We start from the raw sequence: 18205 nt of genomic DNA, 5'->3' as shown, positions 1-18205 counted from the left end.
TTAGATTTCCCCCCGAGCAGTATGGCGGAAGGGATAGATTTAAAGACCCTAACTTCTATTTTAGAAGGCATGCAGAAGCAACTTAATTGTGCCCTAGAAGATAATAAGTCATTGAGAGAGGAAGTTAGGAGGTCGAGTCAGGAATCAATTCAGACTAGGCAAAGATTAGACGAGTTAGTTGCATCAGGTTCAGGATCTAAGGGTTCTCAAGGATTATCAGGCAATCTATCTCCTTCAGATATTTCAACTCAAGTTATTCATGCAGTTTCACCTATTATTCCACTGGCGCCCCCAGAAATATTTGGTGGGGATCCACAAAGAGCACAAATATTCTTAACTCAGTGTTCCCTGCATTTTTTGTGTCGGCCAGTCATTTTTGCAGAGGATCAATCAAAGGTGGCTTTCATACTGTCGTATTTGAATGGTGATGCTGCAGCTTGGTCCATGTCGTTAGTCTCTCAGAATGATCCAATGTTATACAACTTTAACGATTTCAAGATAGAATTCTTACGAATTTTTGATCGACGTTCAGCCTCCCAAGCCACAGACAACGAGTTATTGGAGCTCAAGCAGGGGAGTCGAGATTTAGTTGCCTACTTGGCCCAATTTAATAAACTAGTGGTGGAATCCAAGTGGCCTGAAGACAAAAGAGCAGCAATTTTTTATAGAGGGTTAAAGGATGACCTAAAGGATGCTTTGGCTCAGATTCCTAGGAGGCCCACCGAAATATCTGAATTAATCGGGTGCGGGTGCGATTCGGAGCCCAGCTGGCAGGCCTGGTGGCCCATCGACATGTTCCCTCCGTCCGGCTCTTCTCCCATGGCTAAAAACCTGGGGGTTAAGATGGACAAGGGGCTGACGATGAAAGCCCAGATTCTGGGGGTAACCGGCACCTGTTTCGGCCTGCTAAAAATGTTGCGGAAGTTTCTGCCTCTCTTGTCCGAGGAGCACAGGAGGCTGACGGTGCAGGCCCTGATAGGCTCCAGGTTGGATTATGCCAACAGCCTGTACCTGGGCCTGCCAGAGTATTTGCTGCAGAGGCTTCAAGTGGCACAGAACGCGGCGGCCAGGGCCATCTTTGGCCTAAGTAGACGCATCAGCGCCTCTGGGTTGTTGGTGACGCTACACTGGCTACCCATCCGCAAACGGATTGCCTTTAAGGCTCTGACCTTGGCCTATAAAGCTCTCCATGCGGTGGGAGCTAAACATCTTCAAAAGAGACTCGCTTTTTACCATCCTACTCGCGCGTTGAGGTCGGAATCTTTACTTCTTGCGGCTGTTCCGCGTGTGAAGAGGGCTCGCCTAGGGGGCCGCTCCTTCAGTCTGCTGGCCCCACAGATGTGGAATTCCTTACCGCTCCCTTTGCGGGGGGCGACTACTCTTCTTGATTTTAGGAAAGGCCTCAAAACCTGGCTGTTTTCTCAATAGGTTTGCTTGTAGCCCCGTTTCTTTTGTGGACTTTTGAACTGTTTTCTCTGTGTTGTGTTATTTTGTAACCTGTTCACCTTACCTAAAGCGCCGGGATTCTCTTTTTGAGTAACCGTTGCGCTATACAAAAAAAAAAAAAAAAAATCGATTTGGTGTTGCAGATAGACCACCGTTTGAGTGAGCGTCGAAATGAAAAAAGAAGAGATGTTCGCCCGCTTCCACCACGTTTTGATCGAATGAAGTCGGAAGCTCACAAGTCATTAGAAAACTCCTTGACCGAGGAACCTATGCAGATAGGGTCAATACGAGGACCCTTGTCCAAAGAAGAAAAGGAAAGGCGAAGATCTAGTCACCTGTGTTTGTATTGCGGCCTCTCTGGTCACTTTGTAAAGGATTGTCCGAAAAAACCAAAGAATTCTCTGCCGGGAAAAGGTCAGCTTCACCTGTGAAGAGAGTTGCCCAGGGTGAAGCAGATTCAAAGTCAACTCCAAATTTGCAGCAAGTGGTAAATACCTTACAATCATCCTCACCTCATGTGGTAGTTTCCTTTACGGCTAGATTTCGAAATCAGGAGATTAGCGGAGTCTCAGTGATGATAGATTCTGGGGCAACTGGAAATTTCTGTGACATCAAGTATGCCCGTCGCAAAGGGATAAGATTTGTTGAAAAGCAGGTTTTGGAAGTGGTCACAGCTGTTGATGGAACTAACCTATCTTCGGGACCAATCACTCATGAAACAGAATTAATCCAATTGACTGGATTGAGTGGACATTCGGAATTGTTGACATTTAACTTGATTGATGCTCCTCAATTTGAATTAATTTTGGGCCTTCCCTGGTTAACTGAACACAATCCACGCATAGATTGGGCTAGGAGAACCATCACCATGGATTCAACCTTTTGCAAGGAAAACTGTTTTTGTGAGCAATCCCATCAAACGGAAGATTCTCCTGCCCGGAAGTTAGCTGGTCGTCCTGCTTTAATTTGCTCTTTGGAAACCAAGGAAATTCCCGAAGAATACAAGGATTTGTCTTCAGTGTTCGATGTAAAAGAGGCAGAAAGGCTACCCCCCCATCGCCCCTACGATTGCAAAATTGACATTGAGCCAGGGGCCGTGTTGCCTTGCAGTAGAATCTATGCATTGACTGAAACTGAAAATCAATATCTTAAAAGTTATTTGGACAAACACTTGGAAAATGGATTTATTCGTCCCTCTAAATCTCCAGTATCGTCTCCCTTATTTTTCATTCCGAAGAAAGATGGAGAACTTCGAACTTGCATCGATTACAGAGCCCTGAATCAAGTGACAATCAAAAATCGTTATCCACTCCCGCTAATTTCAGTTTTGTTGGATCAAGTGAAAAATGCAAAGGTCTACACAAAATTGGATTTACGTGGGGCTTACCATTTGATTCGTATTGCCCCCGGAGATGAGTGGAAGACTGCATTTCGTACCCGTCATGGCTTATTTGAATATTTGGTGATGCCATACGGGTTATGTAACGCTCCAGCGGCTTTCCAGCATTTTGTGAATGACGTTCTCAGGGAGTTTTTGGACAGAATTGCCGTTGTTTATATCGACGACATTTTGATCTTCTCTGACAGTCTGGAAGAGCATGTTACCCATGTCAGATTGATTTTAACTAGATTGCTAGAAAATCATCTCTATGTGAAACTGGAGAAGTGTGCCTTTCATGTGAATAAGGTGGAATTCCTTGGGTTTGTGCTATCCCCTGAAGGTGTAAGCATGGATAAGACTAAGGTGAAAGCTGTACAAGATTGGCCATCTCCCAAAAGTGTAAAAGAAATCCAAAGTTTCATCGGTTTTTCAAATTTTTACAGGAGGTTCATTTCAAATTTTTCCCACAAAGTAAGTCCAATCACACGTTTGTTAAGAAAAGGAGTCAAGTTTGTTTGGGATGAGGAAGCAGAAGAGGCTTTTCAGTTCCTAAAGAGATCTTTTACTCAAGCCCCTATCCTGTTGCATCCAAGAACTGATGAACCATTCTATGTCGAAGCGGACGCCTCAGATGTTGCCATAGGAGGAATACTGTCCCAACGTCATAAGGATACAGGTCAATTACACCCAGTGGCCTACTACTCCAGGAAGTTATCTCCTCCTGAATGCAACTATTCAATTGCAGACAAGGAATTGTTAGCAGTCAAGAGTGCCTTTTTGGAATGGAGGCATTATTTGCTAGGGGCCTTGCATAAGGTCACTGTTTACACCGATCATCGTAACCTTCAATTCCTTAAGTCTGCCAGGACATTGACGGCCAGGCAGTTACGTTGGTCATTATTTTTTGCAGATTTCAATTTTGTAATCACCTTCCGACCTGGGACCAGTAATGTAAAAGCAGATGCTCTTTCCAGAATAAATACTGATCATTTAGAAACTGATCAAAAGAAACAGGCTATAATTCCGGAAGAGAAGATCATTGTTGCCTCTCTCAACACAGATTTTTCAAGTGAGATCCAAAAGGCCATGCCATATGAAGAAATGATTCTGTGGGCAAATGAAGAATCAGAGAGAGAAATCAGAGATGGTCTGCCTTATATACGAAATTGTTTGTATCTTCCGACTAAAAGACTGCAAGATCGAGCCTTGAAACTATGTCATGACGAATCTCTAGCAGGTCATAAAGGAGTTCAAAAGACCTTGGAGTTGGTTGAAAGAAATTTTTGGTGGCCAAAGATGAAATCACAAATACGACAGTATGTTTCCACCTGCGAGAGATGCCTGCAGGGGAAATCAGATCGAAGGGCTCCTCAAGGGTTGTTGATGCCAATGCCTACCCCACCTCACCCTTGGCACACTGTTTCGATGGATTTGATTGTAGACCTCCCTCCAAGCCAGGGTTTTAACACCATTCTGGTTATGGTAGACACATTCACTAAGATGGCGCATTTTGTCCCTTTGAAGGAAATCCCCAGGGCACGTCAATTAGCTCAATTGTTTACTCAACACATTGTGAGACTGCATGGGATTCCAAAGGTTGTAGTCTCTGATCGAGGCTCTCAATTTGTCTCCCACTTTTGGAGGGCCTTTACGAAGAGGCTAGGCATTGATGCACGCTATTCCACCAGTTTCCATCCCGAAACTGATGGTCAAACCGAAAGAGTCAATCAAGACTTAGAGCAGTATCTCAGGCTTTATTTGATGGATCAGAAAGCTGGGTGGTCTGAATTAATTTGGTCTGCTGAGTTTGCCTATAACAATGCCAAACATTCCACTACTGGTTACTCCCCTTTCTATTTAAACTATGGTAGGCACCCGAGTTTAATTTTTGAAAAAGATGAGGGATCAGTACCTGCAGTAGAAGAATTGGTAAATAAGGTTCAAGATTCATTACGTCAGGCAGGTGAAAATATCAAAAAGGCTAAAGACTCTTATAAATTTCAGGCTGACAAAAAGAGAAGAGAGAGTCCCGCTTTTAAACCAGGAGACAAGATTTGGTTGTCCACCAAAAATCTAAAACTAAAAGAAAACCGTAAATTCCAACCAAGGTTCATTGGCCCATTTAAGGTAAACAAGATGATAAATCCAGTGTCAGTTAAGATCCAGTTGCCACCCTATCTAAAGATTCACCCAGTGTTCCACGTTTCCTTGTTAAAGAAAAGTCCACCAAATTTGAGGTTCCGATCTACCCCTAAACCCATTAATGTAGGTTCAGTGGAGGAGTTTGAGGTTCATAAGATTCTAGACTCAACCTTTAGAAAAGGTAAATTGTATTACTTGATCAGTTGGAAGGGTTTTGGTCCTGAAGAAAGATCTTGGGAGCCACATTCTAATGTTCACGCTCCAAAGCTCATTCGAGACTTTCACCAGAAACCTCCTACTAAGCCAAGGTTGAAGGGACGTCTTTTGGTGGGGAGTACTGTCACGATGCAGCGAAACAGACTGAAAAACGATTCTGCGAGTGTACGATTGCACTCTAAAAGACAGTGTCCTTGGAAATACCCGCTCTGGAGAAGATTGACTCCCACTTGGAAGACATCGCTTAGATCCATTCTGCTTGGATTGCGATTCCCTTCCACTTCCAGTTAAATTCTGTAGATCATTTCCTGGAAGAGTACTCGGTCTAGTTGTTATAGTCGCAAGACTCTTCACAGGTCTCAATGCGCATGCGCGAGGTTCGCGCGGCGCACTTCAACTGTTGAATCTCAAGAAAACGGTTGCCTTATCTTTCAGAGGCCCGTTCCTTCAGAGAAAATCTTTTGAGAGAGTTATCTTCGTGGGTTCCAGGTTCCTTTTTTCAAAGGAAAGTATTCACAGTACAGTTTGTGTGGCACGGAAAATATTATCTCACGTGCTTTCTGGTATTTATTATTTTTTCAGTTAAAATTCAGTCAGCAAGTCGACAGTTTTGACGAGAGAATCTTTGTAGTGAATTCAGAAGGAGATTCTACGTCACCAGCAATATTTCGGAGAAGCGTCTCTGTGAAGAGAGACCTTCTCCTCAGTCAAGTAAGAGTGTTGTTTTTTCCATCTAAAAGCATATGCAAGCAAAAGCGAAGAAATATTCTGCTGAAGTACAAGTTAGAACTTATTGATTCTGAATAGCTCTCAATGAGAGAGTTTTGAACTGTGAAGTGACTTCAGACTAATATCAAGGGCGAGCAGCGAAGTATTTTCTTCAACCGTGTTATGGATTGTACACTATTAAGATAAGAGGCATTAAGCTAATTTTTTCTACAATAATTTAATCCTGAATAAAGACGTTGAGATTTCAGCCCTTTCACCTGTGGTGCACACAAGTTCACGAAGTAAAACCACGAGTGAGATTAAAAGACCTACAGCCTCTTAAAGCTGATCAAGTAATCAATAGACAAACAAGCATAGAGAGTGGCTTAGTTCTCCGACACTAAAGGTAAAAGTAGTTCTAGCGAAGAAAGCTTAAAACTATCTTTAGAGTTAGGGAAGACTTAATTTGTGTGTTATGTTTTTTAGGAGTCTTCATAAGAACAGAAGATACCATTAGCAGATCCAGTGTCCGGAGGCAGTCTCTCTTTTGTTTGTCTTCCACTTCCCCTTTCCCCCTTGGCTAAGTCCAGAGGCAGTTGTATATTCCATCTGTCACTGGCTTGGATGAGAGGGAGTTGAGGACCTGTCATCTGCTCCTGGGGAAGTCGCTCCATTGATCTGACACTACAGTAATATAATCTGGGGCCCCAAAATAGGACTGCAGTGATATAATCTGGAGCTCCAAAATAGGACTGCAGTGATATAATCTGGGGGCCCAAAATAGGACTGCAGTGATATAATCTGGAGCTCCAAAATAGAACTGCAGTAATATAATCTGGGGCCCCAAAATAGGACTGCAGTGATATAATCTGGGGCCCCAAAATAGGACTACAGTAATATAATCTGGGGCCCCAAAATAGAACTGCAGCAATATAATCTGGAGCCCCAAAATAGAACTGCAGTAATATAATCTGGGGCCCCAAAATAGGACTGCAGTGATATAATCTGAGGCCCCAAAATAGGACTACAGTAATATAATCTGGGGCCCCAAAATAGGACTGCAGTGATATAATCTGGGGCCCCAAAATAGGACTGCAGTGATCTAATCTGGGGCCACCGTACTATAATCTGTACCCAATGCATGTTGTGACCTCCCCGACACTTGCTTTCTCTTCTTGCTTTTCTAGGAGGTTCGCTCTGATTCTCTGAGTGACACGTGGGCTCTGGAGAGGAATGCTGGATGGACAAGGTGAGTGGGAGGATTGCAAAAGACTTACAGAGCAGACCTGCTGCCTGCCCTGAGTTGCAGAGGGAGACACCTGTGGAGTGCGCAGTTGGATGGGTTGGGGCACAGAACTTCTACTGTGAGGTGGAGTGAAACTTGCAGTGGTCTCTGGGAGCATTGGCACTGCGAGAAAAGATTAGACCCATATAAGCGCGTTGGGGAGGTGGGGGGTTCAAACAATACAGTTAGTGCACGCTGTGTTTTGGTGTTTGAACATGAGGGCTACCTATGAGGTGGATTGAAGTCTGCAACATACAATAGGATTGTGACAGAGCCACAAATGTGCATTCAAATGTGATGAGAGACCCACAGTTGAGGGTGTGGGAGAAAGACTTTGTGTCAGTTGCCATGTAGTGAAATCCTACATCAGCATTTGAGGACCTTCCCCCTCCCCTCGGCCTGGAAGAAAGCAAAAAGTACAGGACTATTAAAGTTTTTTCCAAATTACAATTCACCTTCAACACTTGAACTTCTGTCCACAAGCCACCATTCTCTTCTCTTCCTTTCTCCTCTCACTTCAGCTCAGTATTTTTAGCGAAAGCAGCAACAAGCGAGAGCGCGGTCTACAATAACACTCCTTGTCCATTTCCACCTTGGCCGACTGGTCGATCACGTTGAAACCTCCAACTGATCAACGCCTCGGGCAGTCATTCACTGAAGCAGCTCAGTTGAAGTACACATTCAAGGCCCCCGCCTTCCTGGGCACGACTGTTCGCCCCCTCTAGAGACAAAGTTCTTTACCCGGTGATCCATGTGGCTGGAAATTCTTTAATTTGCCCATTCTGTTCTCATTCGTGGCAAAGCCTTGGTTGATGTCTAGTATGCAAGCTGGAAATATCCCCTTCTGTTCCTCACATGCAAGCTGAACTCTTTCCTACAACTATCAAGAGATCTGAGATGGATTCACTCGAACAGATTGTCGATCAGACATAGTCTCCCCTTTCAAAGAGTAGAAGGCTCCCACTGTCCTTGATGAAGAAAGTCTGGTGTTCTCTTGTAATATGGAGGCAGAAGACTGACAAATATACTCAGTGCTTAATTTGTAAAAAAACATAGTGCCGGGGCTCTCGACAGGAGGACACTAGAGCTTGCACCATCCCATGCCCCTGGCAGCACTGCCAATGACAGCACCAACACACTACAAATTATCACTCTCTTAAAAGTGTGACCATTCACACTATTACAGACCCCCAAAGCTATAAGAATGGCTTTGGAGGCAAATACTGATAATTGGAAATTGAAATGGAAATAATAAACAGAAGTTGTTGTGCTCGTACCTAAATTGGCAGACACCACTACCATGTGGCAGACAGTCATAAGCCCCGGTGCTGGCAATTAAGTGCCGGTGCTGAGCACCAGAAAGCACCAGCACAAAGTAAGCACTGAATATACTGCTTCATTATAGTCCAGTCTGTCTCGCGTGTCTAGCATGAGGTACACAAGAGATGACTTGTGTTTTAAAAAAATATATATTTCTTTTTGTAGGCCGCTCCATCCCACTCAACAGGGTTCAAGTAGTTTGCATCTTGTCCGTGGGCAGCCAGTATTTTTGAAAAAAAACAAATCACCATTTGTTAATTTTTAGATCTAAGCTGCCTCAAACTAGAAGTTGAAAAGCACTCCTCCCCTCTTTTTTTATCTAGAATGTAGAATATTTCTTGGAACACTCGGTATTGATTATCCATCCCATTTTAGAGTTCTCTCAAACCATCCATGTAGAGACTTGACTAAACAAGCTGAAAGTAAGAGGTGATGTGGTGAAATCACTAGCTTTACTATGTTAATTCTTCTCACCCATGACACTGTCAAATCACATTGTCTATCACAACGGTGGGATTGTTCGTGTTGGTTAGCTTCACCCCTAAGCACTTCAAGCAAGATGTTATCCCACCTAAAGGTGAAGTGTTGATTTAATCAAGTTTATTTTAAACCCTCAATTTATAAATCCTTGAAGACTGTTCGGAACAACATTAGTGGGTCCACTGGATAGATCAATAGGTTATCAGCAAACTTGTATTTTGGACCCCAAAATGTAGGCTCCTACCACAGGCTATCTATGGACTGGTTGTTACATTACAAATTTAAATATGACCTTAAATTGGAACCTTAATTCATGTCTCTCCCCAGGTAGATCTGTATGTATGGTGTGCAGTTCAGAGGTCCTCTGACCATTGGGCCACCATAGTTGATGATACACAAATCCATAGCGCCTTGCCCAAACCACATCAATTTTAACGCCAGTGCTAAAAAGGTCTAGTCCCCTCGGGACAGCTGTTTTGTAGACGGGAGCGTCTGGGGTCACTGCTTACTTTCAGTGTGGCATTTGTTGTTTGGCGGCCTCCCTTGTCTGCCTTCCAAAAGAGGTACATGAAACCTCCTAATGATTGGTGCAGTCTTCCCAAATTAACACCTACTTTGCTTCCTCCTTGTCATTTTGCAGCTTTGTTAAGAGGGGTAATTGTGCTGCGGATCATAACGTGGTGCATGTCACACACTCTGGGTTCCAGTACATCGCTGTCTGCTGCACCATTCAGCCCGGCACCGAGCTGCACTTCTGGACTGAAGATCGGAAGGAGCCCAGAGGGCCTTTGGAGACAGGAGGTCCTCCAGGGGGGAAGGCAGTGCCTGCAGAGGAGGCGGAGAGGCACACTCATGCTGCGTTGGAGGGGATCCATGAAAAGGAGGACCAGGGTCATACCCAGGAAGAGGGTGCTGACGTGGAGGTGGAACGTCGATCATTCATTGCAGCGGAGGCGGTACATGTCAAGGACGTGGATACGGCAGCCTTCACAGAGGAGGAGACTGTGCTAACAAAGGAGGTGGAGGGCCACATTCATGGTGTGGTGGTGGTGGTGGTGACTCCTGCAGAAGAGGGCAAGATCCAAACTGTGACGGAGGTGAAGCCTGCCTCGGAGAGTCAGGACCAGAGTCTCGCTTTGAAGGAGAACGTACCTGTCGAGGATGAGGGAACCAAGCCTGCCGTTAAGGTGGTAGAACATAGATGGTCTGTGGAGGAGAGCTCCCTGGTGCCCGAGAGGGCCAACCCTACATTCCTAAATGAAGAGCCTCATGCTGCTGTGGAAGATAGGACCACTCTCTCTGAAGCAGGTACCGTGCTTAACCTTACCTCTTTTAATTGTATAACTCACCGTGGCAGTCGCCACTCTGTAGTTCTGTTTCAGCCACTCTTTACGTTGAAAATACATTTTTTGATTTGCCTGTAACTTTTTCCCCTCTAAGACAGATTGCACCAAATTTGTCTGTTGCTTGACGTAGTCAACTAAGGTCTGACATGCCACTTTCTGTCAGATCCGTGCAGGGGGACACAGGTTGAAATGTGGGGAGAGTAGTTTTGTTTTTCCCATTTTAGCTCCGATAAGACATTTTGCTGGCCTCCTACTGCCAAAACCAATGAATGGATTTACACCAAACATGGCATGAAAGTCGGACACGACACAGACAGCCTGCTTTTATTGGTTTAGTGTAAATCCTTCAGTAGTTTTTTGAGATAGAAGCGGTTTAAAAAAACAAAAAAAGCTGCTGATTGGACTTTAAAGGGTTAACTCTTTTGTATATCTATGGTATTTGGGATTCATAAATTCTTTGCGATTCCAGAAATAAAAAATTGAGGAATCTGGTTTGATGAGGGAAACTATTCTCTTGTTATTCCTTTCAGATCCACGGGTCCAAGTTGGCACTGCTAATAGAGTGAAAAAGTTCTCTTACAGCAACTATTTCAGGAGACAGGGCATTTACCTTGTAGTAATAGGCCATATGAGAGTGCAGGGTAGGTACACCCTAACCACCAGTCCAAAGTAGCGGGACCCTCCAAAAGCCCATGTCCTTGGTGTAAATAAAGTTAAAAAAGTTACAGGCTCAGTGGATCCTTATCTGCATTCCCAGTTCCTAGACACCTAAAATGGTAGCCACGGTCCATGAAACCGAGACGGTTACCGTGGATCCCAGGCAACATAGGTGGTGTTTTGGATCCAAATAAATAGCCACAGATTCAGTGCAAGCTTAATGCCTCGCTATTGTGAAACCAGAGTATGCTTCGGCAGACCATGCATTGCCTAGGCGGGGTTTGGGAAAATTGATTTGATACCACAGACCTCCACATGTATCGTCTGGCTTGCCTTTGGTTTGCGGTACACCAGCATGAAGCTTCCTTGGATTTGCAGTTCCGAATCGAGATCTGCAGATCCAAACAATAAAAAAACGCAAACTGGCCAAAGTGGTACAAGCCCTGCGCGCTGTGGGGACTTTCCCTGTAACAGATCCCCATTGGTCGCAGTCAAAAGCTGTGCAGAGCTGGAGTTGTATGCTTATGGCTGGTTAGGGAAAGGGTGTTGCCTGCCAGCAAACCAGACTGTACGCAGATGGGCCAGGACTGCAGGCAGACTGTGTGCGAACGGGCCAGGGCTGTGCGCGGACGGGCCAGGCCAGAAGTCTACGCGGACGGGCCATGGCTGTGCGCGGACAGGCCAGGGCTGTGCGCGGACGGGCCAGGGCTGCGCGCGGGCCGGCCAGGGCTGTGCGCAGACAGGCCATGCCAATTGCCAACCCAATCCCTGATTTGGATGGCTGAATTCCATGGACCGTGGGGATGGCTGCATGTGATGGTTTGGGCATGGGCCTTGCCTCCTGCCAGGCCCTGCAAGCAGCTCCCATGCACCGTCAAAAGTACTCCTGCGTGAAGTGGTTGAGCAGCGAGAGTATGACGTGTAGAAGAAAACTGTTCCACCAGAAGGGCTTGAAGCTACAGATGAGGAAGCAGACACAAGGTTGTATCTGTTCTTCACAGGCAGCAAATAATGTAAAAAAAACATTTGTTCAGGAGACATTAACACATAAATCCTCTCTCGTGCAATGACCCATCAGCTAAAGAAATACCACAAAGCCTCTTCACTTTGAATTAGTGAAGACCCCACAAAAAAGCAGTTCAGCAAAATAGTTTAACAAGCATTGGCATAGCCAATACGTCTCAACTTTGGGACCTTATAAGTGTTTAGCCATGCAACAAGGCTATTGTGCTGCATAACTAAATACTTATAAGGTCCTAAAAGCGAGACCTATTGGCTATGCCAATGCTTGTTTATTAGGTCAGCAATAAAAACGAAGCAGATGAAGAGAGCAAAAAAAGAGAAATTCTGGTTAGAGGATGTCAGGATCTGAGATACAAGGTTGAGAACCACTCCCCTTGTACGCCGGATACAGCGGGAGCGATGCTGATACTCCCCTCCCCCTATGTGGTGTTGCCCGCCTAACCCTGAATGATACGTCTAGCGTGACACACCACCTAAAGGGGGAGAAGGAATGGAAGGGAACGCCGGAAAGGGGACAGGTAAGACTTCCTGGGGGTGAGGTGACCTTCCGAAAGGAACCGTGATTCCGGGTAACCCTGGAAAGAAAGAACAGAGTGAGCTACTGAGATCAGGACTGGACCACAGCACAGGAGAGATTACAGAGAGCCCCAAGATCGAGACCGTACTCACAAGTCCAGCGTGATGACCTCGGAATGATGCTGTGGGCTATGCCGCTCTCCAAGCCTTTCAAGCGGCTTCAAGCGCATAAGGAAGAAGAAATCTTGGTCGCTCTCCGAGCCTTTCAATCGGCTCCAAGCGGGACGGAGGGAGTGTTCTGCAAGTAGACGCAGGTAGTTCCTGACGCACCGTGCAGAATCCGGTAAACGGGAAAGGTACACCGGAAGGAAACAACAAAGAATAAAGGGAGCGGTACCACAACCCTTGGAGGGCGAACGCGGCGTCCGGATAAGGCGTCCCTGCGTTCTTGCCCGGGAGGATAGGGATGTGGTAGCTCCTAGGTCAAACGGGCGTGAAGTGTCGGGTAGAAGTCGGGAGACTTGCGGTGTTGCAGCACAGGCGAAGCCCCGGTGTGCTGGGCGCGGTAACTCCGTAGAGGACTCTCAGGTTGTCAGGAAGGTGTAGACGTGTCTTCGGCGAGTTGGGAATGTACTTCGCGTCAGGGCTCCTCGTCCCCCGTGGTGGTTATCTGCCGAAGGTAGTCGCGTAGCTTTGAATAGTTCTCGGCACGTAGGAAGAACGCTAGCAGCGTTCTGGGCTCGTTGGGATTCGAGTTCTGATTGACAAGCACCGGAGCGAAGGAAGGCGGGGCCTATATAGGTCCCGTGGGCGTGCCTACCGCTCCGCATGCTGGGAGATGTAGACCATCGCCCCGCGCTTGCTTCCCTCGCGCCGCGCTGAAGGTCCGAGTTGTGACAGAACCCCCTTTTCGCGCCCGGCGTCTCGACGGGCCTCCAGGTTTGGAAGGATGGGTTGCGTGAAATCTCTTCAGTAGAGCAGGGCAGTGTAAATTAGCTATGGGTTCCCACGATCTCTCCTCTGGTCCGTATCCCTTCCAGTCAATAAGGTAGAGGAGTCTCCCCCTCACCCGTTTCACGTCTAGAATCCTCTTGACCTCATATTCCTCTCCCTCATCTACCAATAGAGGCAGGGGTTTTTGATGGAGCCTGGTATGAGGGAGGCAAGGTTTTAACAGCGATACGTGGAATACAGGGTGGATACTCCACGACGCGGGGAGGCCTAGCTTCATGGCTACCGGATTTATCACTCTCTCTATGGCATACGGCCCTACGTATCGTGGCTGCAGACGGGTGTTGCCCTTGAATCTTAGGTACTTAGTGTTAAGCCATACCCTGTCCCCCACCCCATACGCTGGCTCAGGAGACCTTCGTTTGTCCGCGTACTGTTTGTCGTGCTTCTGTGCTGCTGCTAATCTTGCCTTGGCTGCCTGAAGAACGGAGCGAAGGTGTGAATGATGTTCTTGTATGGTGGGATGTAGTGTTTGCACTGGCCATTCGAAGGGAAGCATGTTAGGGTGGTGACCTGATAGACAATAGAAAGGCGAGCACCCCAACGAGGAATGCTCGGCGTTGTTATATGCGAACTCCGCTAGCCACAGCATTCTGCCCCACTCCCCCTCATGCGAGATCGTGAAGCACCGGAGGTATTGTTCTAAGGTTTGATTTAACCTCTCCGTTTTTCCGTCTGTCTGTGGGTGATAGCTTGTGGACAGGCGTGCGTCAATGCTCATCGCCGCGCACAAGGCCTTCCAGAAGCGAGAGGTGAATTGCGTCCCTCGGTCCGTGATGAGAACAGCCGGTATTCCATGTAACCGCACAATCTGTTGCAGAAAAATGAGGGCCAGCTCGGAGGACGAAGGCAGTTTGTCGAGGGCTAGAAAGTGACCCATTTTAGTAAGGTGGTCAACTACTACCAAGATGGTAGTTAGGCCCAGACTAGGGGGCATGTCCACGATGAAGTCCATGGACACTGTGTGCCAGGGATACGGAGGAATCGGGATCGAACGCAGCATCCCACAGGGCTTCCTATGCTGCGCTTTACCTTGAGCGCACACAGCACACCCCGAGACGTAGTTTATGGTATCTGGTCCCAAGGTATTCCACCAGAAGTATCTTTGCAGGGCTTGTGTAGTTTTGCGGGCTCCCAAATGCCCCCCTAACGGAGTATCATGTACCCAGTGCAGAGCCAGCTGCCGTAACTCCTCGGCAGGAAGAAATAGTTTTTTCTCATGATACAAGAGGCTCTGAGAGGCGGAACGACGGGAGGGGTTTTCTGCTACCCAGGCAGGTGAGTCCATCTTCTCTGTCTGAGCTCGTACATCCGCTAGAAAGTCGTCAATGCTGGTTGCGGCAAGGAGATCCTCTGGAAAGGAGGCTTTCTGCAGGATGATGGGGGGTTCCTCGAGGGGTATGTCACTGGGTTCATGAGGGTGCTGAATTCGGGATAAGGCATCTGCTTTGCCGTTTTGCGGTCCTGGGCGATACCGAATCACAAAGTCATAGTCGGAAAAAAATAATGACCAGCGGAGTTGTCTGGGAGTGAGAGCCCTGGCTGTCTTCAGAAACAGGAGATTCCGGTGGTCCGTGAATATCTCCACCGTGTGTCGAGCTCCCAGTAGATAGTGTCTCCACTCTTCACATCCTTTCTTAATCGCCAGCAGCTCCTTGTCCGTGGTACTATAGTTGATTTCACACGCTGACAGTTTCCTGGAAAAGAAGGCGATGGGATGGAGTTGGCCCGTATCTGGATGGCGTTGCGACAGTATGCCTCCAACTGCATAATGCGAAGCATCCGTTTCCAATACGAAGGGCTGCGCCGCATCTGGATGCCGCAACACCGGTGCGGTAGTGAAGCATTGTTTCAGGGCCTGAAACGCTTGTTCCGCTTCTTCCGACCACTCGAAAGTAGCTCCCTTTCTCAGCAATTTGGTAAGAGGCTGGATGATATGAGAGAAGCCCTGTATAAATCTTCGATAGAAATTTGCGAAGCCTATGAAACTTTGCAAGGATTTCACCGAGGCGGGAGTTTTCCATTGGATAATGGCTTGTGTCTTCTTGTCATCCATGCACACTCCACCCGGACCGATGACATAGCCCAGGAAGTCTACCTCAGGGACGTGGAATAGGCACTTTTCCAGTTTTGCGTAAAGAGAGTATTGTTTTAGTCGCTCTAGTACCGCTGAGACATGATGCACGTGCTCTTCCATGGTGGCAGAATAGACAAGGATGTCGTCTATATAGACGATGCAGGAGACATCCAAAAGTCCTCTCAGCACTTCGTCCATAAAGAATTGGAAGGCGGCGGGGGCGTTGCAGAGACCGAAGGGCATTACTCGGTACTCGTAGAGCCCGAACTTCGTTCGGAACGCCGTCTTCCACTCATCCCCCCGCCTTACCCTGACCAGATGATAAGCCCCCCTAAGATCGAGCTTAGTAAAGACCTTGGCCGTTTTTAACTGGTCCAGCAGCACGGGAATCAAGGGGAGCGGGTACCGATTCTTTATGGTCACCTTGTTAATGGCACGAAAGTCAATACAGGCTCTCAAACCCCCTTCCTTCTTCGGTATAAAGAAGATCGGCGAGGACGCGGGAGAGGAAGATGCGCGTATGAATCCCGATGCCAGCATGTCTGCTAGATATTGCTGCAGGTAAGTTGTTTCGGCTTCGGTGAGGGCATAGACCCTGCTGCAGGGAATGCTAGCTCCTGCTTCCAATTCGATAACACAATCGTACTCCCTGTGGGGGGGCAGCTGACTGGCTTCCTTTTTGTCAAACACTGTCTTGAATTCATCGTATATTGCCGGTAGGGTCGATAGACAGCACACCTGCTGTTCCACGCCTGCACTCGCGAGCATCGCTGCAGGACTCGGCTTAGGTAAGGCGTTGTTCTCTACTTCCCTGGTACAGTGCTCTCGACAAAAAGGAGAGTTCAGCGACACGGTGCGCGCGGCCCATCTTACCAGCGGGTCGTGTAACGTCAACCACGGCATTCCTAAAATCAGTTTAAACTGGGGAGCATCGATCAGATCAAAACGTATACGTTCTACATGGTTTTCTCCAATCTGCATCCGGAGTGGGTGTGTGTGAAACCGCACAGGACCCGACGTCAGAGCAGATCCGTCCACCGCCTTCACCATCTCAGGCGCCTCCTTTTGATCGCAAGGCAGATGCAGCTCTCTGGCGTACTGTTGGTCTATAAAATTTCCAGTTGCCCCCGAGTCCAGTAAGGCATGGACAACCACTGATATCTCCGAGGGTAAGTCCAGAACCGCACAAATGTTCATGTGGGCTACGGACGATTGCAAGGTGTTAGCGACTGCGGGTGAGACCTTCGTGTCCGTAGGCCTCAAACAGGGGGTCTCCAACCTGTTTGAGGATGTTGGTTTTCCGGATATTCTGCCTCTGTGTTAACCACCGACAGAGTTTTGTGCACTGGTCCTCCTGGGCTGGCCGTTTTCATCCGGCTCTTGCATTCTTTGATGAAATGCCCGGGTTTCCCGCAGTATAAGCACAACTTCTGACTTCTCCTCTTCTCTCTTTCTGCTGGACTCAGGGGGCCTCGAATACCCCCGATCTGCATAGGCTCAGAGCCGTCGCTTGGAGAGATTCGGTCCTCGGGACTAACACGGGGCCTCGAAGGGATGAATCGTGGTTCTACTCGTAGCTTATCTCCTTTTCGTTCCAGAAGACGGTGGTCTAACTGGACGGTTAGGTCAATGAGATCATCACACGTAGAAGGTAGCTGAACCACTTGGGCCAGGACGTCCTTCAACTCCCCTCTTAGTCCTTGATAAAATAGCGACGTCCTCTTTTCTTCGGGCCACTCAGTTTCCACAATCAACCTATTGAAAGTGGTAATGTACGTAAGCAAGTCCTGAGTACCTTGCTTGAGAGTGAGGAGTTCTTTATCCAGGGACAGTTGATGACCCTTCCGATCAAACAACCGTCGCATTTCTACACAGAAATTCGGGAAGTGGTATAACACCGGGTCGTCACGTTCTATCAAGGGAAAAGACCAATTCGCTGCGTTGCCTCCGAGGTAAGACAGTTTTAGCTTGATCCGTTGGAAAGACAGCAGGTTTGCACAAGAAATGCAGTCTACACTGCCCCATGAATACTCCAAACTTCTTTGGGTCCCCAAAGAACCTTTCAGGAGGGGCGAGGGGCAAATGCATGGGCTGTATGACGTGTATAGGTGTGGAACCCGTCTGCGGCACTGAAGCAAAGGAGGTATGTGGGAAGACCCCTGTGCCCTGTCCCCCCACTGCCGCGGTCGCTCCCCCATCCATAACGGGCGTTTGCGAAAAGGGGGGTGGCAGCGTCCAGCCTCTGATATAAGAGCTTCCTCCTGCCCCTGTACCCTTTTGGCGGGAGAGGCCTGCCACTTCTCTTCGCATGGTGCCCATCTCTTGTTTAAGAGCGGAGGTTTCTGCCCGAGAGGCATCCACCTCTCCTCGCAAGGCAGTTAAGGTGTCCAATATAGCGGTCAGGGTAGTATCCGCATCCATCGCTCAGGCTGTACGTATTCGTGGGCTTGTCAACCTGTCAGGATCTGAGATACAAGGTTGAGAACCACTCACCTTGTACACCGGATACAGCGGGAGCGATGCTGATACTCCCCTCCCCCTATGTGGTGTTGCCCGCCTAACCCTGAATGATACGTCTAGCGTGACACACCACCTAA

At 47.6% G+C, this 18205-nt stretch overlaps 1 protein-coding gene across 3 annotated transcripts in view; it reads left to right on the top strand.

Moving 5' to 3' along the window:
* The window catches only part of ZNF408 (zinc finger protein 408), a 130449-nt gene that overhangs the window by 74157 nt on the left and 38087 nt on the right, over positions 1–18205 (top strand). For 2 of the 3 annotated variants that reach the window (XM_085646658.1, XM_085646659.1), the window contains 2 exons: positions 7081–7142; positions 9619–10286. In XM_085646658.1, coding sequence (XP_085502784.1) covers positions 7081–7142; positions 9619–10286 — 730 coding nt within the window. The remainder of the gene's footprint in view (positions 1–7080; positions 7143–9618; positions 10287–18205) is intronic. The other variant, XM_085646661.1, reaches the window with a different exon arrangement.

Source organism: Triturus cristatus, chromosome 3_1 (assembly GCF_964204655.1).
Source record: "Triturus cristatus chromosome 3_1, aTriCri1.1, whole genome shotgun sequence".
NCBI classification, from domain to species: Eukaryota; Metazoa; Chordata; class Amphibia; order Caudata; family Salamandridae; genus Triturus; species Triturus cristatus.
Note: the sequence above shows the minus strand (reverse complement) of the source record. Positions and strands in the feature narration are given on the sequence as shown.